The sequence below is a fragment of the Equus caballus genome, chromosome 7 (assembly GCF_041296265.1).
Source record: "Equus caballus isolate H_3958 breed thoroughbred chromosome 7, TB-T2T, whole genome shotgun sequence".
In the NCBI taxonomy this organism is placed as follows: Eukaryota; Metazoa; Chordata; class Mammalia; order Perissodactyla; family Equidae; genus Equus; species Equus caballus.
Genome location: NC_091690.1, coordinates 5,541,741 through 5,569,733, shown reverse-complemented (window position 1 = coordinate 5,569,733; position 27,993 = coordinate 5,541,741). Strand labels below are relative to the sequence as shown.

At 41.4% G+C, this 27,993-nt stretch overlaps 1 protein-coding gene across 1 annotated transcript in view; it reads left to right on the top strand.

Moving 5' to 3' along the window:
* The window catches only part of LOC111774201 (putative adhesion G protein-coupled receptor E4P), a 30,135-nt gene extending 15,190 nt beyond the window's left edge, over positions 1 to 14,945 (top strand). Inside the window, exons 4-11 of the mRNA XM_070272610.1 lie at positions 219 to 341; positions 3,344 to 3,496; positions 5,752 to 5,789; positions 6,405 to 6,582; positions 7,123 to 7,230; positions 8,897 to 9,077; positions 9,705 to 9,872; positions 10,924 to 14,945. Coding sequence (XP_070128711.1) covers positions 219 to 341; positions 3,344 to 3,496; positions 5,752 to 5,789; positions 6,405 to 6,413 — 323 coding nt within the window. The 3' untranslated portion in view covers positions 6,414 to 6,582; positions 7,123 to 7,230; positions 8,897 to 9,077; positions 9,705 to 9,872; positions 10,924 to 14,945. The remainder of the gene's footprint in view (positions 1 to 218; positions 342 to 3,343; positions 3,497 to 5,751; positions 5,790 to 6,404; positions 6,583 to 7,122; positions 7,231 to 8,896; positions 9,078 to 9,704; positions 9,873 to 10,923) is intronic.
* Positions 14,946 to 27,993: the final 13,048 nt, after the last annotated feature.

Here is a 27,993-nt window from a genome sequence, read left to right as displayed (position 1 = left end):
GTCAGGCAAAAGTGGTTTTAGAGACAGAGGTGGGATATGGGTGAAGCGCTGTGAGCATCTGTGTTCAGCAGTGAGATGAGTGCCAAGGGATGTCAACAGAGCTGTTCCCAAGAAGACATTCTTCCAGCCACAACATCTGATGTATCATAGATGCTCAATGAATATTTCTTGAATGAATGGATAAACAAGTGAATGAGTGGATCCTGTGCTCCCTGTAGCTTTCTGTCCTCCATGCCCTGAAAATGCCAGCTGCTACAATAGCACCCACTGTGCTTGTAAAGATGGATTTCATTCCACGGCTGGGAGGAGATACGTCACCGAGTCCTCTGAGAAATGTGAAGGTAAGGAAGCAATCCACACTCAACTTGGGGTTTGGAAGGGGTCAGGGGCATCTTTGTAAGCCCTAAACACTGTGTTACATGGGGGTGCTAGTGCTGCAAAGATGCAGTGATATTACAAGGTGAAAAATGGCAGGGCTGGCTCAGTGTCCTTAGAGAATTCTAGCTCTTATCTCCTTTCCGCTCTCATGCTAATGCTGGCTTGATGATCCTTGATACTGGTTTGGTTTTTTCCTTAGAGGAAGGTAGAGTTCCCAGGATCCTGGCCTCTTGAAGTCTCAGACACTGCTGTTTTTTGTTTGTTTATTTGTCTGAGAATTCCACAAGGGCAAGGGTCGTACCTGACTTTACCGCTGTACGCCTAGGACAGAGAATAACGTCACATAGCAGGTGCCCAATAAAAAGGTGTTCACCAAGAGAACAAATGAACAAATGAACATCTTAGCACTCAATATCTTCCATGCTCTGGCTACAATTTAGTTTTCCAGTTTCACTTTTTGTTACTCCCATCTGCTCCAGCCAAAACTGCTTCTCATTTCCGCAAATTCTAAAGGTCAGTTTGAAAATCTAAGGGAACTGTCACTCCCGAGTATCGGATCGGTGGAACTCGATGTCTGATTGAGGGAGTTGCCGTGTAAATTCAGAAGGTGAAGCAGAAAATAGTAGACTATTTAGGATTTAGTTTATTTCATTTTATTGTGGAAAAATATACATAACATACAGTTTACCCTGTAACCATTTTCAGATGTGTCTTTCAGTAGCGTTAAATACATTCACATTGTTGTGCAACCATCATCACCGTCCGTCCACGGAACTTTCTCACCTTCGCAAACTGAAACTCTGTCCCTGTAAACACCAACTCCTCGTTCTGCCTCCCCCCAGCTCCTGGCACCTACTATTCTACTTTCTATCTTTATGAATTTGACTACTCTGGGGAGTCATATAAGCGGAATTGCACACTATTGTATTTGTTTATTTGTTTAAATTATTTCCGTTTTTCAGTTGAATAAAATATACCTAACAAAAGTTACCATTTTATCCTTTTTTAAGTTTCCAGCTCAGTGGCATCAAAGTGCATTCACATTGTTGTTCAACCGTCTCCACTCTCGATTTGATTGAACATTTCATGTTAAAGGACCATAATTTGCGTTATACTTCTTCGTGAATTATCTGTTCATGTCTTTTCCCTGTTTTTCTATTGAGCTTTTGTTTCTTTGTCTCTCAATTTTTGGGTTCTTTACATACTAGAGGTGTTAGTCCTTTGTCTGTTGTATACATTGCAAATATTTCCTCCCTGTTTGTCAGTTGCCTTTGGACTTTGCTGACATATTTTTTAGCCATGCAGTTAAATAAAAAATATTTTTTATGTAGGTAAGTTTATCAAGGATCTTAAGTCATTGTTAAAATGCCTTCCCCTACACTGAGACTAAAGAAGAATTTACCTATGTTTAGTTCTACAAATCGTATGGCTCCATTTTTACATTATCTTTGATCCATGTAGAGTTTATTTTTGAGAATGGTGTGAGGTACAGGTCTCATTATGTTTTATTAAAAAATACATCCTGACCAGGATAAAGGGCATGATAAGAAGGGAAATATGTGCCAAGGTGTAATGTGCATTTGTCATACGCTTGAGAATATTCAGTTCTACTGCAGAAGAGGAAAAAAACAAATGGAATTTATGAAACTCATACGATGTGTAGATAAGTGGTTAGTAGGCAAGGCTTGTGTATGTTAAATGTAGATAGAAAGGAATGGAAAGACCAATGGTAACATTCATGAAGCAGTAAATATACACGAGACACGTAGTTACAAAATATTCATGACAAATTAAGTATCTAAGAGGGAGTTAACCCCCAGATATATGATATATACCAGCTACACACAAGCACTTCATCTTTGTGGAGTCTTAATTCAGTCGCTCCTCGGTGATAGCTGTTCTGGCTTGTATATCCTCTGCCCAAAACACATCAACCCGCAACCTAAACAAAACCCATTGACTGCTGAGAAGACTAGTAGTAAGTTACAGCCACTGGCCAAGTGTACTTGACCTGAGTCCTTCCAACAGCGAAAATAATTCTGTCATCAGCTCAGGACACCTTCTGTCCATGGGTCCCTTTGCTTGAACCTCAACTGTGGTCCATTAGTGGCCAAGGCTGATGTGGCAGAAAGAAGCAGGACATAGGAACATTGCCTAACCCAAGACTTAAGTAGTGTGGCCCTTTATCTTACTTGCACCCTTTCCTAATAGTATAGTTATGCGCCATATAATGACATTTATGACGTTTTGGTCGACAATAGACTGCATATACAATGGCGGTCTTATAAGATTAGTACCATATAGCCTAAGTGGGAGGTAGGCTATGCCATCTAGGTTTGTGTAAGTTTATCCTGCGATGTTTGCACAATGATAAAATCACCTAAGGACACATTTCTCAAACTGTATCCCTGTCGTTAAGCGACACCTCACTGTATTCACTTATCCTATCTGTTGTCCCTTGCTACTGTGTGTTTTAAGTTGATTTAATAAACTGTGTGATTCAAGCATTTAAAAAACTCCATCCATACTCCAGCGGTTTGACACACCACCATTATCATCTTCTAAAGCTCCATACATGCTTGGGTCTATCTCTGGCCTTTTAGTCTATCCCATTAGTCTATCTATTCATGCACCAGCACCTTATTGTCTTACTGAGACTTTATAGTATGTTTTAATATCTGGTAAGGCTAGTTCCCATGGCATGGTTTTTCTGGATATTCTTGTGTAATAGTATCAACTTGTCTCACTCTATAAAATATGTGTAGCTATTTTTTATTGGCGTTGTATTGGATTTATAAGTTATCTTAAGGAGAGCCATCATCTTTATAATGTTGAGTTATCTTATCCAAGAACAGGCGATGTGTTGGGTATATTCGTGAACAATGTTGGGTAGTAGAGATTTCACAGGCAAGGGAGATGGTTTAGTTCTATGAGACGAACAACAATGTTTTCTCTTGATTCACAGATATTGATGAGTGTAATACTGGGCTGGCAAAGTGCAAGAAGAAATCATATTGCAGAAATACAATTGGAAGTTACTACTGCAGCTGTGTCCCGAATTATCCTCTCTTCAACTGGGTGGCCGGTTTCATTAAATTGAATCATCCAGACTGTTATGGTAAGAATCTCCAAATACTCTTTCCACCATGAGAAAGGATGTGGAAGGAAAGCCTTTTAGAGTTCCACCAATTTCAGACCAGGGTGAGAGAGTAGAGATGTGTCCTGGCCCTTGCCCTTCTATCCATTGTTGTCCTCGGCAATCTTCTCCTGGGAGATCTCATTCAAGCTCCTGACATCGATAACCATGTCTATGTAGACATCTTACAAATTTATGTCTCCCGAATGGATCTCTTTCCTGGGCTTCCAAAATGACATCTCTAATTTGCTACTGGACTTCTCCACTTGTTTCTCTCTCACTCTCTTTAAATTCACTTTCTATACGTCTCTACCTGTCTATGTATTAAAGCCCATGAGTTCATAGCGATACCCCCAATTCCAGTCCAACACCAGGGCTTGATCTACTCTTCCCTCTTTTCTTATTTGTAAATTCTTTCTCCAACACTGAGAAACCAGGTTCTCACGATCCAACATGCAGGATTTACTTATTTTCTCGTCCCTAGTATAATTCCAGGTTTTGAGTTAGACAGATTAGATTTAATTTCTGGCTTTACCACTTACCAGCTGACTTTTGGGTGATGCCTTAACTTCTATATTCCTCGTCCATTAGTGGGAATGATAATAGTATCTACTGTACTAGTTGTGTGTTGCTGAGTAACAAATAACTTCAATGTTAGTGGCTTAAAACAACACATGTTTATTGTCTCATGGTCTGTGTAGGGCAGGAATTGAGGCTCGGCTTACCTGGGTCCCCCGCTTCAGGGTTTCTCACAACTGTAATGAAAGTGTTGGCCAGAGCTGCAGTCTCATCTGAAGACTCACCCACGGGCAGATCTTCCTCCAGGCTCACTCACAGGGCTGCTGGCAGGATTCAGGTCTCTGGATGTTGTTGGACTGAGGCCTCAGTTCCTCTCTGGTGGTTGATGAGAGGCCACCCCCAGTTCTTAGCATGTCAGCCTCTCTAGCTTGGTTGTTACAACAAGCACATGAGAATAGCCATAAAAAGAGAGCAAAACAGAAGTCATAGTCTTCTCTGAGCTCTCAGAAGTGACAAGTCAATGGGCAGTGAATAAAGGGATGTGAGGCAGGGATCATTGAGAGTCATTTCAGAAACCTGCTTACCTAAAATACTGGGTAGGGTAGCGTGCCATCAATTTCATGTCCACTCGTGAAACCTGTGAATGTCATCGTATTTGGAAATATAGTCTCTGCAGATATAATCAAATCAAGATGAGATCATATAGATTACGATGGGCCCGAAATCTAAGAAGACTGGTGTCCTTATAAGAAGAGGGAGATTTGGACGTGGAGACACACACGGAGGGACATGTGCAAACAGAAGCATAGACTGGGGTTCTGCTGCCATACGCCAAGGAGCATCAAAGATCGCCGGCAGCAACCAGAAGCTAGAAGAAGCAAAGAAAGATCTTCCCTAAAGCCTTCAGAGAGACTGCAGTCTTACCCACACCTTGATTTTGGACTTTTAGCCTCCAGAAGCAGGAGAGAGTAAATTTCTATTGTTTTAAGCAGCCCAGTGTATTGTACTTCGTTACATCAGCCCTAGGGAATGAATACACCTCACCTGTGACTACTAAGGCATGTAACGTGTTTAGCGTAGTGCTAGGCACCTAGGAAGACTCAATAAATTTTAGCTGTCATGTTACTTAACTCTGTTCTAGAACCTTCTATGTTCTTTTAAATGAGATAGTATATATGAAGGTACTTTATATATCATGCTGTGTAGACGACTGTGGGTATTAGTACTGCTTCTAAATTATTAACTTGGTTAACATCCTTTCCTTCAGGACGACTTCTCTGCACCCCATGATGTGCTGGACCCATCTTCTTTATACTCTCAAGCCATCTCATCTTATTTATTATGAATATATTGGACCATTGCAATCACTTAACTATTTAATTATCGTTATTTGCTTAGTGACTTCTGCCAGACTGAAAATCCCACAAGGGGCTGCCCGTCAGCTCTTTACCGACCTGTATCCGTAAGGTTTAGCATCATGCTTGGCTTTCAGTAGGTGTTCAATAAATACTATTGACTGAATTATTGAACTGGAGGCTCCATCCTAATTCCATTTTCCAATTCTACTGTGGAAGAGATTTGGGACTTCTGAGAGGAGTATTAGGATAGGTTGTGGAAGCATCAGGGAAAGACCCAACTTGAGGATGATTAGAAAAAGGGATGGGAACCAGTGCATGTTAACTCTCATACTCTATTTAATGGCTTCTTTTCTCTCCCAGAGGATGCCCATAATGCGAAACCATCGGCGTCCATTTGGGTGAGTAAAGTGAAGCCTAGGTTTCAGGAACAGCCGATCAGTTTTACCATGTCATTCTCCTGCTCAAATACTACCACAGATCCCTATGACTTTTAGGACGTAGAAGTTCTCACTCAGGAGTGATTTTGTCCTCTGTCCCAAGGGGACATCTGGCAATGTCTAGGGACATTTTTGGTTGTCCCACCCAGGATGCTCTAGTGGGTAGAGACCAGGGATGCTACTAAACATCCTACAATGCCCAGGACAGCTTCCCACAACCTTTATCTGGTCTTGAGGATCAACAGAGACCTAGAAGCCCTGGGAAAGGGTTTAAATGCCTCAGCTGTCATTCAGAGACTTGCATAAGCATCCAGAGCCTGATTCCACCCGTATCCCCCTTCCCATTCCCTCTCTTCCTCCATAAGGCACTCGCCATGGGTTTCAGATCTCTCATCCTTTAAACCTTCGTGTTCTCATAAATACGGTGACGATAACACACGCCCTTCATGGGCCTGTGTGTAATAAGTGAGAAAACACATACCAGCTTGATAGCACAGAGTGTAGTAACAACTTCATAAATATTATTGCCTTCTGGGCTTACCCAACCACACTTATGTATATTCCTGCTTTCTTAAGTTTCAGTAGGAGTCTACCTAGTTGGATTTATTTCTTTGAAAGGAAATTCTGAGGAAAAATGAAAGCAAAGAGCACATTGCAAAACAGGCCACCCAAGTCCTTCAAAACGTGGAATTGGCCATATGGAACGCAAGTTTTGCTTCTCCAGGAAAGCATGAAAATTCTGAATTTGATATAGGTAAGAAACATTGAGCATTTTCCTTATGACCAAAAAATTTTATGAGGATGGTCTTTCATCAGACCTTGTGTTTGTATGTTTATATGGCACGGAGAGAGTTCACTCATGGGACTCTTCCCAAATACAGCAGATCTGCTCCCAGGTGACTGTTTCCTTGGAAAACTTCTAAATGCTTAGCTTCTCTTACTTAAAAAATTAAGTTCCCCTCCGCATCAGGCACTCCAGTACATGTTATGTAACATTTTCTGCCCTGTAAATGTTCTCTGTAAAGGGTAGGCTTGCCCACTCTAGTTCCAGCTCTGGGAAGCTTGGCCACCTCCTCTCTTCCCCTGGGTTGTGTGGTCAGTGTGTGTTGCTTAGGTCATTTTGACCATTTCATCCCCACCAGCCAGAAATGTGGAGGGAGCGGTGTGCCATCTGGTCTACCTGGCATGCAGAGAATTAAATCACCAGTAAAAGGTCTTTCAGAGAAGGGAGTTCTACAAGTTTTTTAGCCATGATAAGTGAACAAAGCAGGACTCACTTTCTTAATGTTTCCAGTCTATGAAACCAAGAAGTGCAGTGAGACAAGTGAGAAGACTCTTCTGGAAGCTGGAAACAACACAATGGATATTGACTGCACTGCTGCTTTCAAAGGAGCCAGAAGAGGTACTGTACCTAAGATAGATTCTCTTGACCTGCAAATTCTAGGCTCTGTCATTTTGTTTCTAGGTGACCATCCAAGAGGTGGAGACTTACAAAATTTTCAAAGCGGGGGGTTTCTACTTGGTGAAATTAAAAGATCTGCCTTGACCACAACCAGGCAATTTTGGGGGCACACTTTGTGACACACACTGAGGTTCAAACAGGGATCTCTTGACATGCTTCCTTAAAAGGGACAGGCAGGTGCATACCCTGTTTCCATGTGATGGTCTGAAAAGGTAACACTCAGTACTGGCAGATGAATGTTGTCTCAAACACTCTTCCCCTTGAGTAGCATTTTATGATCGTACTATTTAAAATAGTCACTCAGTCTTCTTCTATCCCACAGGTTGGCAAACTTTTTCTGTGAAAGGACCAGATAGTAAATATTTTTGACTTTTGGGGCCAGATGATCTTAACTCTGATATTGTAGTGGGAAAGCAGCGATAGACAATGTATAAATGAAGGGGCATGACTGTGTGCCAATAAAACTTTATTTACAAGAACAGGCTGTAGGCTGGATTTGACCCTCAGGCAGTAGTCTGCCACCCCTGCTTTATTCCGTCACCTTATTTAAGTCTCTGCATAGCATCCACATTATGCAATATTTTTCTAATGTGTTTATTTGTTTGCTGTCCATCACTCCCATCATGCCAACTCTCTGATGGCAGGGACCCTGCCTGTTTTGTCCACTGCTGTACCACAATGCCTAGAACACTGTGTGGCACACAGCAGATGCTCAATAAATATTAGATGACTAAAGGAATAAACATATTAATTATTGGATGCGTGAAAAATATTTCAAAAAGACCCAGTTACCTTGAAAGAGTAAAACGCCTGCCACATTTTCTCCAGAAAGTTTCTGGCTACTGATTAATCTTCAGTCCTTACTATGAGCTGTATAATGCAGGCCAGAGAGGTGAAAAGATATAAAAATGAGTTTGTTTTTTAAATGGAGTGAATAATAATACAGGTAGTAAGTGGCTTTCGCTAAAACTGGGATGGCAGCACACAAATACATAGTTGCAGTTGAGGAAACACTGCATCATGCTACAGAGTGTCATATGTGCATTTATCTTCTATAAATTAAATTATTCTCATATGAAAAGGGGAGGGGAAAAGGACAGGAGGGAGAAAGGGAAAGAGAAAGAGAGACAGAGACGAAGACAGAGCCAGAGAGAGAGGGAGAGAGAGGGAAGAAGGGAGAATGAATTAAATCGAATGGGTCATCCCGCATCCTTTCCACTAAATTAGATAGCCCAGAGTGAGCTTGAGATGGAAGATGAGAATGTATGGTTTCCTCATCCTACCTCAGTCCCACCTTCTGAGGACAAACATCTTGCCTCATGACTCTGATTTTGATGTCTAAGGGCTCATATATATTTTTACAACGTATCAATGGGATATATTGCATATGTATCCTTTATAATGTGTGGTGTATTATAACACTCATTACATATACAAAATGCTGTACCCCAAACTACATGTAATGCGTTGATTGGGCAATTTAAGGTATTTCCAAGGTCATTTTGACTATACATTGTGTTTGCCTTGTGACTCGCACAAGACTCTAGTGTACTGATTCTTCAAACTATGGACACCTTCTAAAATGATTTATCTCTTATTTTCTCAGAGAGGAGTGCAGTTGCATTTATCACTTATCGATCTCTTGGGGATGTGCTGAATGGATCCTTTTTTGATAAGAGAAGAGGGACACTGGGAGTGAAACTGATCTCTCATATCATGGCACCATTGGCATGAATGAAAAGGTTGATCTGTCTAAACCTGTATTCCTGACCTTCCAACATACTCAGGTGAGCAAAACCCAGGACTGGTCCTCTATGCGTTACCTTAATGGGATGTACTTTCAGAGTCCTGGCAGGGAACTGACCCCAACTCTGATCATTCAGAATGAAGAGAACTAACAAGAATTGAAAGAAAAACTAGAGACTGTCACCAAGGGAAGCTATTATCACATTTGAGCCAAAAAGGCAATTGGAGGGGTGAATATTATTGAGCCCTAGGAGAGCTAGAGGCATGGAAGAGGGAATTCCCTGCTGAAGATAGAGATACGTGGAGCAGAAAAGGAGTCTGGAAGAAATGCAGACTCCTATATTTCAGACTTCTGTAAATATTCCCTTCTCCTCTCATCCAATGACCTCTCACCAGTTCCTCTCATTGGTTCCACCAATGACAAGGAGCCTAGGTGAAGGAGTTCATAAGGACCAGTCCCCTGGGCTCTGAGGTGACCAGAGAAGGGCAGAATGAATGATAATTAAACCCCACAGCAGATGTGGTGGTATAGAACTCTTCCCCACAATTGTTCCAGGTGATGAAAGTTTTCCCAAGTCAGTTTCCAACCCAGTGCATCTGTGACTAACCTATGGAGTTGAAATGATAAAACCAGAAAGAGACACATTTTTATGCTATCCTCTTTCCAGCCTGGTGGGGCCAGGACAAAACATTTCTGTGTCTACTGGAAAGGATCGGAGAAGGAGGGCAGCTGGTCAACGGAGGGCTGCTCTCATATGGGCAGCAACGATTCTTACACCAAATGCAAGTTCTCCCATCTTTCAAGCTTTGCTGTGCTCTTGGCTCTTGTCCCAAAGGTACCAAGATTCATGTCCCCCTCCTGTGAATCTGATTGTGTCTAGGAAGCTGGGAGGTCCTCTTCGTGTCTTAGAAAGACTCTAAGATAGGGAATCCAGTGGAAGCTAATTCCAGGAAGCACCAGTTGGAGACTGGGGAAGTGAAATGGGAAAAGGGCAGAAGCCAACGCAGAGAGAATTATCATTCTAGTTACCACCGTGGGTACCTGAAGCTTAATTCCCTCTGGAGGACTCTTGGAGTCAGTGTAGAAGACACAGCTCAGAGTCGTCCTAACTGGACAGGTAGAGAGCCGAAGCATTCATACATCACCTTCTCCAGTCACTTGTTGAAAGCTGCATCTGGGGGATATTAATTCTCTGACGCTTCCGTGGGCATGGGCAGAGTGAGCTCAAGCTAGCAGAGAAAGTTCTCAGACATTGAGAAGTTGAGTTATCAGCCCTTACAGTGGAAAGGTCCAAGGTGATTTGAAATCAAAAATACCTGTTACTCTGCAAGAGCTAAAGCTTCCTGGTCGGACCAAAAGGAAGGCAACCCACTCACCAGTGGAAAAGCATTGCCCTCTGAACTCCCCACGTCCCTACCATGTCTAGGATAACTCGGGTTTAAAGAAATTTACCTAAATTCTTCCCCTATTTCTTTTTAGCTCTCATTTATTGAATATTTACTGTATGAAAACCATTATATTGCATATTGAAATGCATGCCCTCATTTTATTCATTCAACAAGTTCATATATGAGCGCCTACTGTATGTCAGATGCTGTTCTAGGCATTGGGGATACAGCAGAGAGCAAGACAGGTAAATGCTGCCCAGCACGCAGCTAACACACTGTAAATGTTTGTAAAAAGATAAAATAAAATAAATAAAACCATCATAGATGGTGTTTTTGGGGAAAAAGGCTCTAGACGAAGTCAGATATTAGGACCTCTTTACTGAGCTTTGGATCTTAGAGAAATTCTAGTCTGTCATCTCTAGACATGCCAGAAGTTTTAGCTTATTTCTGAAGTATTAATTTCCCTTCAACTTTTTCTCCCTATTCTCTCCCCTCCAGTAGGAGGAACTGGGGCAGCCATCAGAATTCTGTCACAGGAGAGACACCGCGTCTGTCCAACCGCCGCCTCAGGCTCATCTTGTCACTGCTTCTTGGCAAGAACAGAAAGCCGAGCTGCTTCTGGACGGCGCCCCCCCGTGGTCACATATGGATCGGACAAATGCCACCATCCATCTTTCCTATGAAAATGCGTGCTGACACACTCCTCTATTTTGGCTTCTATCTCCATAGAGAGAAAAGGGCACGTGCGAGAATTCTTAGAGCCAGAATCCAGTATTATATATCACGTGCAATTAAATGCTCCAAGAATCCTTTCTAATGATCAGGGAACTAAGTGGATTTTCTTCTTCTAACTATTACCACCTTGCCCAAAACTAATTGATGACATCTTGGTTCAGCTCAAAGATCCCTCTTTGGCCTCGCTGTTGCGTTTTATGCTCCCGATCATCTTGCATCACTCAATATTTTCATAATTTAATAATTCCCATAAGAATAAGTATAAAAAAGGGGGTTGCATTCTTGCAATGCAAAAGCACACCACCATCCCCGCTTAGGGGTGTCCTGTCACCAGGCATGACCTTGTGGTCAGGTCACCAGCACTTTCCTGTTTTATTTCCCTGGTGACTCTTTTGAAACTATCCTAAGCCATGGTTAAGGATAATTTTGTTTTTTTTAGTGTCGTCTCGAACATGTCCTCGTGTAAATGCTCCCAACCTAAACAAGCGTGATGTATCGCAGCAGTGGTTTGGCCTTATTTGCTTTGTTTTACTGTTTCTAATATCTTTTCCAAGCTTATTGGATTTGGGGTGTGTTTTTCATCACTAGAATTAACAAAGGCATGGATAATTTTGTTACTAGACAATATTTTTAAAACAACGTTAAATTGTAACGACAGTAAATGTTAAAATAGCGGCCAAGAGCCACTATAATTCATTTAAGGAAATTTTGTGTGGGATTTTAAGTTTTGGACAAAGGATTTGTTGCTTCTCTGCTTAAACACCTCAAGCGTCTCCTCCACATGGCAGCAATATAAGCAGAGTGTACGATTCACTCCACCTGCTGGCTTCGAAGTTATGTGATTCCTCTTGAGAAATTAAAATTTAGGGAGATTCACGTGGTTTCAAAATGCGTGCCCGCAGTATGACTTTTTATATCATGCAATTTCAAATTTACATGAATAAAACTCGCATACAATGCAACCTTTTTCAGGAGGATAATCTGGCACTAACGATCCAAAATTAATATGTCCATAATGCTTTCATTTAAAAATTCCACAGCTATGAATTTAGCCTAAGGATATTGTGATCAGTGTAATTTATAAATACAAGATGATATGATACATAAATTCAAAGTGATGTGATATACTGTATCACCCTGAATTATTTGCTGTGATGTGTTGGATGGAGGAAAAAGGAGCACTTTGTGTGTAAACATGTTACCTGAAACCTGTAAATACATTTACAGGTCCACTAGGGTACCACACTCAAAGGTCAGCCAAGCTAGCCTGGCTTATCCCTTCCTGCCACCAAACATTAGGAAACCACAGCATCAGTCCCCCTGAGTCTCTCTGGAGCAGACTGGACCATTGTATGTTTGCCCTGAGGTCACCGTGAGCCCCTTGCACTGCTTAATCCAGGACAAAAGGTTTACCTTGATGCATCAGTAGGGAGCAAATAGTGGCTGTAGGCCAAGAAAGGCTGATCAAATCCTGGGAATAAGGCAGCACAGGGCTTTCATTAGCTCATTGTTGCTTATTTGATCAATTTGCTAATTGTTTACTAACTTGTTGAATGTGACTAAATGTGTGTCTGACAAGCAACAAGTGACTCACAATTTTCTTGGTTGTCTCTTATTGGAACTGACTCTTTGCTGTAGCCCAAGCCAAAAATCTGAATTAAAGAGCACTCTCACATTTAATAATTGGCATTTTGTTTAAATACAACAGATGTATTCACAAAAATTCTCCAAGTATGTTGACTGGAGTACTGTTGGTAATGCAAACAAGTTGTCAATCAATCAGGACTGTTTACATAATTTCTATGTCCATATCATTGACAGAAATAATCGGTAACCAATCCATGGATTAGAAATATAAGGTGATATTTACCTGAGCCAAGCTGAGGACTAGCCCAGGAGTGCAATCTCCACCAGAGAAGAAATCACTTTGCAGAAGCGTGATTTACAGCATGGTTATATACTGTTTCAGAGCAAAGAACACACGTGATAGGAATACAATTTTCTTTTTCTCAAAGTCACAAGGAGACGTTTTGCTGCAGCTCAGCGCACACAGCAGCTCACCTTGACCTTGGTTTTCCTGAAAGAAAAGCTAATCTGCAAAGAAGGACTAGTATTGGCATCAGAGAGGGAGATGTTCATCCTTATCCTTAATGAGTGCATTCTTTGCTCTGGGAAAATATTTGAAGCAGATGTATAACGCATGTTCTACGGGCCATAAGTCAAGCTGCTCTGGGAAAAAACAAGTTTTAGGCTGAATCAGGTTTAAACCAGAACAGCTTCCCCATATACCTCAATATGTGAAAACTTCTAATTATTCTTATTATTTTCATCAACACAATGTAATGAATAATATGCAGTCAAATTTGTTAAATAAGACATATTTTCGTGTGCTTTTATAAAAAGACCTCCAAGATGTATGCATCATCTGAAAAAACCAGCTTACAGTTCAGTCACTGTAGTAGACTCTGTTTTCTGTTAAAAAAATAGCCTATAAGTAGACAGATTTTATGGGGTCACTTCCCATCAAAAGGATCCAGTGAATTGAAGAGAAAATCTTCCTTTTGCTTCAAATAAAATGACAGATAATATATTCCAAATATATATTAAAAAGAAAACCATATTAAAAATGAAATAAGCATCTCCATGAACTGAAAATGGAAATATGATGGCTTGGGGCCGAAACCACAGGGACAAGAAATAGCAGCTCCTGGGAACTAGCTCCCGAAAAACAACATGCAACTTTCCTGGGCAGTCGGCACATCCTTCTGTTTAAGTCCTGCTAACGTTGCTGTTATTCTCTGGTCCGAGACAGTTGCAAAAAGACAGAACAGACCAGCCAAATATCCTGGGTGCATCAGGCTTGGTCCCGTCGATTCTACACTTTTTCTCCCTCCCAATATGAAGGCTGCCTTCTTTCTATTTTCTTTTCTTCCTCTCTTACCCCATTGCACTCTCCAAGAATCAGCTTCTACATCCTTCAAGAACGCTCTTCTTATTCAGACCTTCAATGACATCTCCTTTACTCACTTTATTATGGTCTGCATCACAAGATTTAGCCTATATTTTGTGTGCTGTTTCACAAATGATGTGGGTCTTTGTAAATCATGCCTCTCGGAATTACAAGCTTCTTGAAGGTAAGAATGACAAAGATGATAAATTAAATGTTCTTTGCCTCCACCTAGAGCATTATTTCTCAAGCTCTGCACTATTGGAACTTTGAGCTGTATAATTTTTGGTTGTGGTGGGGGCATCCTGTGCATTGTAGGATATTGAACAATATTCCTGCTTTCTGTCAGCTAAATGCAAGTAACGTCCCCCAGCACCAGTTGTGATTATCAAAGATGTCTTCAGACATTGCCACGTGGGAACAAAAATGATCCCTGCTAAGAATTAATGGTCTAGGGATTGGTCACTGTTGATTACAAAGTGGCAGTAGTAACTATAGATTGATGAGATGATTTAGAACAATTTAATGGGGAAAATCAATAGCATTGCAATGCACATTTGACAACAGGACCAGACCCAATTCCAATTTTCAGGGATTAAAATGTTACAATAGTAACATAAGTTGTTAAAATTTAATCGTGTCATTCAGTTACAAAGACCAGAGAGTTACTGAATTCTACCTTGAGTTTTCTCTGAACTACCCCTGGACCAAGCATCCTAAAACACCAGTCGAGGCAAGAAAATACAATGGAAAAAATGTAGTAAGATATGAATAAAACATTATGGATTAAATAATGTTATTGGCTGATGAATGTTTAATACATAAAATGTATCCTAAGCATTCTCCATCTTCTGTGTTTCTTTTATTACATTGTGCCCAGTGTTACCAAGCAAGGACTCACTGCCTGATGTGCATAGAAGCCAATACTATGGCACTGACTTTTAGAAAAGAAAGAGTTTTATTGTGAGATCAAGTGGCAAGGAGACAGGAGACAAGGCTCTCAAATCTGTCTCTCTGATACAAGTTTGGGGAAAAACTTAAGGAGTTGGGGGATAGCTGACTGGCTAGTCTTGAATCAGTCCATAAATGGTAATCAAGCTACATAGGCTGCTGGAAGCCAGATTTTCCTTATTGAAGGACTTCTGACCTTGTAAAAGGCTCTAGTGGTAACATTTCTGAAGATTCTTGATTACAGGGTCATACCAGGCTATGTATTCCTGTCTGGCACGTGTGCAGTACAGTCTCTGTTATTGAGCAAGGTTTGATTTTAAGGAAGAAGAACTAGTTTCCACTGGTCAACGTTTTATGTGCTGTTTCAATGCCCTCTTTTCTTTGTACATTCCTCAGTCTTGAGAGAAATAGGGTGACGATTGCTCTAGCAACTTCCTGCTGATTAGGGGGAAGATCAAAGTTTCCTTCTGAGTCTTTTGTTCTTAAGAATAATTAAGCCAGAGTGACACATTTTGGAGGGGGCACATTTTTATCCTCCACATTCCCATCCTTGAAACTTCAAGAAGTTTCACAGTCCAGAAGCTGCGTTGGCAGATTCTTCCATCTCACTGAACACCAACCAGTCTCTCAGTCCTAACGATAGGTCAGTCCAGCTAAATTCATTTCAGGAGGCAGCAATGCAGGGAGGCTACCAAAGTTAGGCCTCTAATCATGCAGGCATGCATTTAATAAGACACATTTGTATGAAAACAAGACAAAAACAAAGGCTAAATGGTGGAAACCAGTTTCTGAGTCCAGGGGACAGCCAGTCAAGAAGATTTCCAGATGTCAGGTACAAAGCATATTTTACAGTTGTAAATGTCTTTGATGATGTCATTAGGTGTTCAGGTATATTTTTGCGTGGCTTATATAGCAACAGGCATGAAGATTGTGTAAACATGGGCTGTCACGGTGATATCTCTTAAGTTTATATTAAGTTGTTCTGCTTTGGTTTGCAGAGCTTCAGGAAAAAGGGTGGTTTCAGTTCTCAATGATTCCAAATGAAAATTATGGAAAAATTGAAAATGATAGTTTGGAGATTTCTAATCAGATATTTGAGGAAACTAGAAGAATTCAGGATCCGGTCCAATTTATAGGAAGAAAACAGGATCCTCAAAGACAATTAACAGAACAACAATGCATATTATAGTTTCTACTGAAAGATATTTTTCTCTCTAAAATCACCCTCATTTTTACCAAAGCTGGCCAAATTAAGACAAACTGGTTTGCAAAATAAGTCTAGTTTCAATAAACTTGGCCCAATACTTACATAAGTACAGTAAGAAGAGCAAATGCTCATACAGCCTCTTTTAAATCTTCTTTGCTGGAGTTTTCATAAGGAATCTCAGATTGAAATTTAAAGGCCTCTCGAAACCAGAAAAGCCAAGCCAAGAACTTGTCACATGACTCTCCCTGCAATACCTATAGATTTGGACAAATTCCTCTTCTTGGGGTTTCACAAAATATCCTGAGATTCTTGCACCTACCAAGAAGTGACTTTCTTTACTCGCCTGGTAAAGTTGCTGGGAACACTGTAAGCAAGGTACCAGGTGAAGTTAAAAGGGACTTTATTTGTTCCATAAACTCAATCTTTGTTCCTTAAAGGTCTCTGGTCATATCTGAGTCCATGCATGTCTTTCTCAAATATGACATTCCAGTCAAAGCCTTGGTAATATAACCAGTGTTTCCAATTGTATCCTATTATAATGAGAATGGATTCTGATTGAACTTATGCAAGTAACTATATTGCCATGAAAGTAAAAATATTCACTCATTGTAAATTCCAGAGGGATAAGGTAAGGAGAAAAAGATAACTATATGACTTTTACTTAAATTTATAATTTATATATAGAAAATAAAATGTATTTCTTAAATCTGGCAAAACAAGATTTTAAAAAATCAGCAATATTTCAAACAGAATGTTATAAAAATTATAATCATTCTCATCAGTTCATTCAGTCCCATGTAACTGACACTTGATCTTGATCTGTGAGCACTTTTATGAAGCCATCAGTTTCTCCATTAGAGTTCTGTAGTTTCTTACCCAGTTTACTTTTATGAGCTGAGTGTTTGTCAGAAAGCTGAATTCTAGAGTGTCAAAGTCCTTTCCATGAATCTCTTTGAAGATGAAACATGTTTTCAAAAGCACCAGAATAAATCAATAACTGTCTGTAAATGACAAAAGACTTAAAAATGGCAATGACAAAGAAATTGTGTTGTTTCTGTGACATATAATATTTTATAACCAGGACAGATCAGAATTTTATATAATGTTTAAAACACTTATATTAATAACTTTTATTTTGCCACACAATATAACCTAAGAAGTTTTATCATCCTTTACTTGACAATGCTTCCCATGAAATTTAATATAGCTACTAAGACTAATTAGTTTAATATCGCCCTTTTTATAGGAAAAGAGAACAAATTCTTTGAGAAGTCCCAGGGCCCACTGGAAACTTTCAAAATTAATTTTAGTTCAAAAGAAACATGTAGAATTTGAATTTTGGCATTTTTTGTCAAAAATTTCAAATGTTGTAAAACACTTGGTCAGATAGGATCAATGGTTGCTGTGAAACAATGCTTAGTTATCCACTTAACCAAAGTGACAACAGAAGATGTTAAAAGTAAACATAGAGAGCTACTAAATGCTTTTTAAAAACCTTAATAGAGAGACCTTGGCCTTTTTGAACATAGGAAATTATTTTGACAAAACTTAGAATTTATGTCTTTTAGGTAGATTTACTCAAAAGTAAAGAAAACTCTTTATAATTTCTTTATCAAGAGCAGATGAAAAGTTCAAGAGAATTATCATGTTAAGAGTGAGAAAATCAAATTCTAATTTTGCACCAGCTTACTTTTGAGATTAGAACTTATTTACTTAATTAAATTCATTTTAATCTTAGCCAACTTTACCATAGATAAAACTCTTTTCTCAAGGTTCCTCTTCTGAAAACGTTCCATAAATTCCTTTTTTCCATTCAGAATCTGTCCTATGCCTTCCATTTTTCTTAGCCTCTCCTTAAGGCAAAAGTTATTACTATTGTGTTTTCTATAACCAGCTTTACTTTAGGACAAATTTACATTTTTAACAAAACAAACAAAGATATCTCCTTTCCTTACACCTTATTTACTGAAAACATATGTCTTACTTTCTTTGAATACAAAGATATTTTCCTTATTAATTTTTAGTGGCTTTAATCATATACATTATTAGAATTGCTTTCTTAAGGTTACTCACCCAGAGACATCTTGATCCAGAAGCAGTTTCTTTTCACAAAACTGAAGAGAAGCATCAAGAAGCAAGAAATAATCGGGAATCTAACCAGTTGAGCAATTTGGACAATACTCATATCTACAGAATATTGCATCCGTTCAGCCATGAACATGGTTTATTCCTCCACTTCTTTCAGTCTTCTTTTATTTTTCTAAATGCAGTTCAGTAAAGTTATAGACAGAAAGCTTTCAGACTTTCATTAGGTTATTTCTAGACATCTCATACTTTTAAGCTGTTGTAAATGTCATCTTTTAAAATTTAAATTTCGAATGCCTTACAACTGGTAGATGGAACTAAAAATTTGTTTGTATATTAACCTTGTAGTCACCCACCTGTGAAACTCAGTTAATTCATTAAATTATCTGGATTTTATACTTACACAATAATATCATCTGAAGATAATGTCTTTATTACTTCCTTTCCAATAAATTAGTCCTTTTATTTCTCTTCCTGCCACTATTGCATTGGGTAGGACTTCCAGGGTATGTCTATTAGAAGGGGTAATATTGAACATTTTTCTCTCATCCTTCCTTTCAACACTGCACCACAAAGTAAGTGCTCTCTATGGGATTAAGAAAGTTCTCTTCTATTCCTGATTTGGTAAGAGTTGTTTTCGTGGTCATTGTTTTAAAACATGAATGGGTGTCGAATTTTATTCAATATTTTTCCTGAAGCTATTGATATTATTATTTCTCCTTTTTCAGAGACTAGTGCATGAATCAAATTTGGTCATGATACAGCCTTCTTATAAAATATAGCTGGATATTTAATGTTGGTTTGATTTTTTTTCTTCTTAGGATACATGAACTCAATTTGAGAAGGAGAGTGGCCTGTAAATTTTCTTTCCTGTAATGATTTCGTTAGGTTTTGATACCAAAGCTAAGCTATTCTCACAAAGTGAGTCAAAAAGTTTTCCAATTTTTCCTATTCTCTGGAAGAGTTTGAGTAAGGACGTGTTCTTTCTTTCTTGAATATTTGTTAGAGCTCACCAGTATGGTATCAAACAGATAGGCACAATAAAACTGTGTGGGAATGTTTTAAACCATGGACTCAATTCTGTAATAGATACGACGCTAGATTTTTCATTTTTTCTTGAGACAGTCTTGGTAACTTTTATTTTCCTGGAAATTTGTGAATTTGATTAAATTTTCATTGTATTGACATGATATTATTCATGTTTTCTTGGTGTTAAAAATTTCCCATATGATGTGCACAGATTATTCCCTTTTCAGGCTTGTTGCTTTTTGTTGCAATTTTTCTCTTATTCTTGATCAATAGTGTAGGAGTTTATCAAGTTTATTTTTCATTTTTAGAATCTAGTTTTGTTTATCTTCACTATATTTGCATTTTGTTTTAGTGTCTTCTCTTATATTTATCATTTTCCTTTTTTTATTTTTTGAGGAAGATTAGCCCTGAGCTAGCTACTGCCAATCCTCCTCTTTTTGCTGAGGAACACTGGCCCTGAGCTAACATCCATGCCCATCTTCCTCTACTTTATATGTGGGATGCCCACCACAGCATGGATTTTGCCAAGTGGTGCCATGTCCGCACCCAGGATCTGAACCGGCGAACCCCGAGCCACCGAAGCAGAATGTGCGCACTTAACCACTGCACCACCAGGCCAGCCCCTATCATTTTCTGTCTTTTATATTCTTTGTGTTTAACTTACTGTTCTTTTTATAGTTTGTGATGAATGCTTAGAACATAAGACTTCAATCTTTCTTTATTTGCTTGTTTCTTAGCAATAGTAAACACTGCTGTTTAATGTTTAAGAGTAGGGGGTTCATGACCCAGGCTGCCTAGGTGTAAATCTAAACTCTGCCCCTTAGCAGTGATGTGACCTAAAAAAGATCAAATCATGACTCATAAAGATAGAAAATGGGTCACATTTCTATTAATCCTGCCACTGATTCTGATTGTGATTTCTCTGTCACAGGGTTAAAGCCCCTTCTTGCTTTCAAATGTGCTATGGAGAAACATTTGAGCACAGCAGGTGCCTGGCAGGAGCCTACTCTGAAATCTTCTCTTCATGGCTTAATTGGGAAATGCGGGGTCTCCCCAGCCCCAGAACTCTCTGGGCCGTTTGGAGCATGGACTGGCAGGGTGATCCTCCCGTGGTTTCATGCGCTGGTGAGAAACGAGAGTTTCCATTCAAGATTACCATTTTATCTTCCATGTTCTGCAACCCTTTGAATTTCCAGAGTTTTGTGGAAATAATAATAATAAAAGAGAAAAAAATAGAGGCCAATCTGAAAGGGGTACATACTGTATAATTCCATCTCTATGACATCCTGGAAAAGGCAGAACTTGGAGGCAGTGAAAGGATCAGTGGCTGCCAGAGGGTGAGGGGAGGAGGGATGAAGAGGTGGAGCACGGAGGATTTTTAGGGTGGTGGAACTACTCTGTGAGATCCTGTGATGGTCGATACATGTCATTACACATTTGTCCAAGCTCATAGAACATAGAATGTATGACACCAAGAGTGACCCCTAATGTCAACTATGGACCCTGAGAGGTGATGATGGATCCATGTAGGTTCATCAGTTGTAACAAAGGTACCACTCTAGTGGGTGATGTTGACAATGGGGAGGCTGTGCCTGTGTGTGGGCAGGGGAGACATGGGAAATCTCTGTACTTTCTGCTCAATTTTGCTGTGAACCTAAAAATGCTCCAAAAAAATAAAGTCTTAACAACAACAACAAAAAGAGAGGAAATGGATTTTCCCTTAGTGCCTCCAGAAGGATGCTGCCCTGCCAACACCTTGACTTTCAACCTTCACTGGTATTCAATGTGACTGGTGTCAGACATCTGACCTGCAGAACTATGAGAGAATGAATTTGTGCTGTTTAAGCCACTAAGTTTGAGGTCGTTTGTTACAGCAGCCACAGGAAACCAATGCAAGGGCTGACCTGGAGCTCCCCCATAACTCACCAGTAACCACCTATAACACAGCAGCCATCTGTGATGATCCCATAACTCACCTTAACATGTCTGTGAGTAAACGTATGCCCCTAAAGACATAACTCAAGTAAACAAAACCCACTGAAAACATCTGTGATAAACTTTTAACACCCATGACATGGCAGTCACCTGCCTGTAACCTCCCCCTCACCTAATGATACATGCACGTAACTTACCTTAACTGGGGTGACCATGAGTCTCTGTTTGTCCTGAAGAGTCCTGGTTTGCACTTGTCCCTGATATAATTCTTGTTTTAAAATTATATTTAATATCAAGCTTAATGAGGGATAATTTATATACAATAAAATGCACCCATTTATCACACCCATTAGGATGGTGTGTATCAAGAAAATAAACCAGAAAATAGCAAGTGTTGACAATGATGTGGAGAAGTTGGAACTGGCAATGCGCAATTGCTGGTGGCAATGTAAAGTGGTAGAGCTGCTGTGGAAAACAGTATGGTGATTTCCCAAAAAATAAATAATAGAATTACCATATGACCAGCAATTTCCCTTCTAGGTATATACCCAAGAAAATTGATAGAAGGATTTGAAAATACATTTGCACATCCATGTTTATAGCAGCATTGTTCACAATAGCCAACAGGTGGAAGCAACCCAAGTGTCCTTCAGTGGATGAATGGATACACAAAAGGCAGTCCATGCATACAATGGAATATTATTCAGCTTAAAAAGGAATGAGATGTGACGTCAGCAACATGGAAGAATGAGCTGTTCCCTTAGTCTCTTCCCCCTAAAATACAACTAAAATGACATTCATTAACCAACACAGGACATCCACAGAACACAATGAGACATCTGAGAGATCCATGCAGCCATATGTCCAAACGTGGGGGTACTGGATCCATGGGAAGCAGTGGAAGGAGGTAAACAAATGTCCTCCTCACCCCCAGTGGCAGCGATCTAGGGCATGGGACCTCAAACAGCAGCTGGTGTGTGACTCTAAGAGAGATGGGGGAACAGGCACACCTCCAAGGGAATGCCCTGGCTTTCAGAGTTTCTTCCCAGCCCAGGGAATGCTCCCCACCGAGGTGGCTCAGCACCCTGTGGGTGCCCCCACCGAGCCAGCAGCCTAGGTGGGCTTCCAGTGAGTGCAGAGCAGGCTAACATGAGCAAAAAAAAAAATGCGCCTTTCCTCCCCTCCCACCTGGCACACCAGCTCAACCACTTGGCCAGGGCAGCAAATCCTCACCAGAGCACACGCGCCTGTATGTGTGACCCGCCAAGAAGTGACGACCAGTGGGCAAATGCAGATAAGCCCTATCAGCCCAACTTCCAGCTGATGTGGCAAGTTCAGAAAACACAGCTCCTGCACCCCCCCCCCCCAGTGGTGGCAGGTGGAATCTGTGACCAGATACTCCACTATGTGCTGACAAGTGTCCACTCCATCAAACACTATGAAGAAATGCATTAATGCTCCAGATCAAAAGGAAAATGACAATCTCCAGGAGTCAATCCTGAAGTCACAGAAATTTGCAATCTCAATGACAGAGAGTTCAAAATAGTTGCCATAAAGAAACTCAATGAGTTACAAGAAAACTCAGAAAGATAGGCCAATGGATTCAGGAATAAAATTAATGAGCAGAAGGAATTCTTCACAAAAGAGATTAAAACACTAAAAAAAAAAAAAAAATCCAGGAATGCTGGAGATGAATAACACAATGAATAAGATAAAATCTAGAAACCTTACAAAGCAGAGCTGATATTATGGAGGACGGAATTAGTAATGTAGAGGACAAAAATATAGAAACAGTCCCAGTGGAGGAGAGAGAACTAAGACTAAAAAAAAAAAAAGAAGAAGACATTCTCTCATAAATATTGGATTCAATTGGGAAATGCAACATAAGGATTATAGGTGTTACAGAGGGAGCAGAGAGGGAGAAAGTAGCAGAGAGCTTGTTCAAAGGAATAATAGCTGAGAACTTCCCAAATCTGGGGAAGGAACTGGAATTACAAGTAAATGAAGCTAATAGAACTCCTAATTACACCAATGCAAAAAGACTTCCTCCAAGGGATATATTAGTAAAACTAGCAAAAGTCAATGACAAAGAAAAAAATATTAAGGGCAGCAAGGCAGAAGAAAATAACCTACAAAGGAACTTCTATTAGGCTTTTGGTGGACTTCTCTGAAGAAACCTTACAGGCTAGGGGAGAGTGGAATGATATGTGCGAAATACTGAAAGACAAAAACTTTCAGCCAAGAATACTCTATCCAGCAAAACTATCCTTCAGATATGAGGAAGAAATTAAAATGTTCCAAGATAAAGAACAGTTGAGGGAGTTCATCATCATAGGGCCCCTCCTATAAGAAGTGATCGAGAAGGCGCTCAGGGACCTCTGAATAAAAGAGCATTACTACCAGACCTTGAGAGTCCAAGAAATCTTTCTTTTGACTCCTCAGCTCACCGAGCCCTCATCAATATGAATAGAATCACACAGTGTGTACTCTTTTGTGCCTGGATTATTTCTCTAGGAACTGAGAACCCTTGGCCAGTTCAGGCTGGTTGAGGCCACCAATGTCTCAACTGGGCTTGTGCAAATGCTCCAGAAGTGACCTTTTGACATCAAGGAGCTAAGAACTCCACACTCAGATCACGGTCATGCCCCCATTTTGTGAACATGCATCCTATGCAGAGCCACGAAGCTTGACTACTCTTGCACAGATCAATCACCTCACTTCCTCTTACCTCCAATCATCTATCCCATACTTCATCCCACCTTGCCTCCTACTCTGTAAATATCCCTGAGTCCCCATTTTGTGGGAGGCATGTTTGAGATTGATTCTCCCACCTCCACACTTGGCTGCCTTGTCCTAAAAACCCTCTCTCGTCATCTCACTGATTGGCTTTCTGGGCAAAGGGCAGAAATGAACTTGGGTCAGTAACAATTTTGCAAGCCAGCCAGGAGGTAAGTCCAGACCGACTTTTTTTTTGCCTGGGGTTCGTCAGCCCCTTGCCGGTGTGGAGAATCTGTGGCTGAGTCCAGCAGCTGCCGGGAGCACTCCTCCTTGCTTGGCTGCCTTGTGATTAGAACCCTCTCTGTGCTGTAAGCTCATCACCTTCGTGATTGGCTTTCTGGGCAAAGGGCAAAAATGAGTCTGGTTCTGAAACACGGGATTCATCCATACTGTTGTGTGTATCCAGAGTGTGCTCCTCTTCATTGTCGAATCTTCTTCCACTGTGCAGCTGGACCACAATCTGCGCAGCCATTCCCTTGCTGGCGGAGGTTTGACTTGTCTCCAATGTGAGTTGCTATGAATTAAGCTGCTACGAACACTCTTGTACAGATCTTTTTATGGATTTCAGTTTTCACTTCTCTTGGGTGGGGTGGGTCAGATAGTAGGTGAGTGTTTATGAGAAACTGAATAATGAAGCTCAGGAGGTGGGGCTGGACCGAAAGCAGAGATGTGGGAAGTCAGCAAGGATTGGGTTTTATTGGAGCCAAGGGCCGGTGGAGAGGCAGAGAGAGGTCCTGAGGGGAAACTGAGGCCGGCAGAGGGGGAGGAGAGCTGAGTACAGTAGGAGGACGGCTGGTGGAGGAGCCCGGCTTCTGTCCATCAACCCCCCCATGCAACATTTCTGCAGAAGACCGGCAGAGGGCACATGCATGTGTCTGTGTGAGCGTGCACATCTGTGTGTCTGCGTCTGTCTTACCTGTGCATGTGTTGCATATCTGTGTTTTTTTGTCCCTGTGTATCTGTGCATTCGGTGTGTGTGTGTTTCTGTGCATTTATATGTGTGTTTGTGTTTATGTGTTTGTGCATGTGATCGTGTTGTGTGTGTCTCACGTCATGTGTTGAGCACGTTGGTGTGTCAATCTTTTATCTGTGGTTCAGTTGTGTGGTGTTGATATCAGGGTGTTTACGTCGTGTGTGTGTTTTGTGCACATTGTCTGTGTGTGTTTTGGGAGTGCCTGTGTGTGTTTCTACGTATTTGTGTACCTCTGTGTGTGTATGTGTTGTGTATGTGTGTTGTTTTATTGTGTTTTGTCTGTGTGCATGTGTTGGGTGAGCGTCCGTGGTCATGTAGTGCCTGTCAGTCTCTGTGTGTGTCTGTACATATTTGGGTGACTCTGTGGGTCATGGTGTTGCATCACTTCCTGTGTGTGTGTGAATTAATTAATTAAAACATTTCAAGTTAAAAATAATCACATCCTTGTGACTTAGAACCATCGAGACTTGGTCGCCTGTTACCTGTGAACAGGGCTAAGATCGTTTCTAAACAAAACACTTAGGGCTGTCATTGGAGATTCTTGGGGTGCCCGTGTCTGTGTGTATGTGTGGGGGGGGGTGAGAGAGAGAGTCACTGACAGATGGTGTGTGTGGGTGGCTGGGTGGGTGGGTATGGGTGTGTGTTAGAGTGACAGATGCCTCCCAGGGACCCGCTAGAGCCCACCGCTAGCCCCCAATGCTGGTCCACACTGGTCCACAATTTATGACATCCGATCTGTGACACCATAGCAATGTGTTTAGTAAATGTACTCTCCACTATATAAAGTAATATCTTACATTAAACATTTCTTAATACATTCACATCTGTCTCCTTCATGGCCACAGAAACATAACGAATTGGGTAACAAAAGCTTTATCATCCCTTGATGCTAAACATGAGTATAATGGAGTAGCCGGGGAGTAAATGATGGCCTGAGGTTAACACCTGGCTCTTCGGGGACATTTCCCATCTCCTGATTCCATATGATGCACAATTTCTCCCGCTGTGTCTAAATTATCATTTTCTCCTTGGGCCAGGATTCTCATTTATCCTCATCCCTGATGAGAGAGACAGAGACAGAGAGCCAGTGGCTGACCCCTCCCGGGTCTCCACTGGAACCCACGGTCGCCCCTCAGCCATCAGCTTCTCTCCATGGTCTCAGACTCACCGCTGCTTGAAACGTGCTAAAAGCACCCAACAGTGGGGACGGCCACTCACTTGGAGTTAAGGCAGCCTGCATTTATGACAACTGCACCTGGTCATGAGCCATCCCCTTGGCCCAGTGGTAGAAATCGGTACTATATGGATGGAAAGTTCCATGAGGACTTGGTGTACACACCTGGTTGACAGCTTCCGCTGAAAGAATTCACTGCACGTCCTCCAAGCGTCTGACCTGCTGCAAATCAAACAGCTGCATTTACCAAGAGCCCGGGCCCCTCGGGCTGAAGGTTGCGCACCAGCCTCCACTCTTAGATTCGTGTCCGCCTTCCTGACTCTCATTTCCCTCTTTGTGTTCCTTTTTTAAAAAATCCTCTTGCATTTTCACTTTACTTTATAGCAAACGTGTCTCTCAGTCCTTCATGGAGCAAGCAGGAAAATAGGCATCAAATAAAATTTCTAAATAAAATGGGGATAATGTCTGTTATTTCTGAGCGTTGTTGAGAGGATTCCGGAAGGTGGGCTGTGTTAACGCATTTACAAGGAGCTGGAACGTAGGGAGTGCTCAATAAAAAATAACATTTTGCCTTTTCAGCAAGGCCCACCTTGGCCACCCTCCCCGCTGGCCACTGCACCAGCCCCAGCACTCTAAGCCCTTCACCCTACTTGGCTTTTCTTCCTTTCATTTTTTTCACAACACTTGCGACTTTTTAATATATGATACAGGGATTGTCCCCCTCAGCATGATTGATATTGGGGCTGTCCATTCTCTGCTGTGGGGGCTGTCCTGTGCATTGTAGGGTGTTGAGCAGCATCCTTGTCTCCACCCACTAGATGCCAGGAGCGCCCCCACTCCCAAACTGTGACAACCGCAAAGGTCTCCAGACATTGCCCAGCGTCCCCTGGGGAGCATCACCGCCCCGGGTGAGAACCACTCGCTCTACAATTGACTTTTCATTCTGTTCATTATTGACTGTCTGTCTATCCCCACCCCCTACCAGAACATTTGCTGCAAAAAGGAAGGAATTTGCTTATTTGGGGCATTGATGGATGTCCAAGGTCTAAATTGATCCTGGCACACAGCAGGTGTTCAATATTTGTCGAAACAAAGAATGAACGTTAGTGGGTTTTGTGCCCGGGGACGGTGCCAGGACGTGACATGCATGACCTCTTTCCTTTCTCAAGCATCCCTCGGAGGGAGGTCCTGTCACTGTCCCTCTTTTCACAGGGAGAAAAACTGAGGCTTCCAGTAGCTACACGCACACACCCGTCACCCACCCAATGGTAGAGTCCGGAAGCTTAGCTGACAGGCACCCAACAAATGTCCGTGTTCTCCCTTCTGGCTGAGAAGGATTGAATTAAGGGCGGGGCAGACCCAGCCTCTGGCAGGCCCCTGCAGCAGAGCTGAGGACGGAAGCTGAGCTGGCCTGGGGGGCTATGGCTGAGGGGCTTTCTCAGGAACCAGCAGGGAGGGGCCAGATCTTGGCTGGCTCAGAGCATCTCTCTTGGGAAGGCCAGCCCCAGACCTCTAAGAGGTGGGGACCAAATTCCAGAGTGAGGCCCCAAAACCAGCCTGAAGATGTTGCTGCAGCTCCCAGGCCAGGGAGGATGGAACTGCACATTCACACATGCACATGCACACATACACACACGCTCACACACACACACACACACTCACACACTTCCCACCCTTCCACTCTCTCAACCCCCTTCCACCACCAACCCCCACTTCCCCCACCACACCCTTACCCCTAGCCCAGCCCTGCCCAG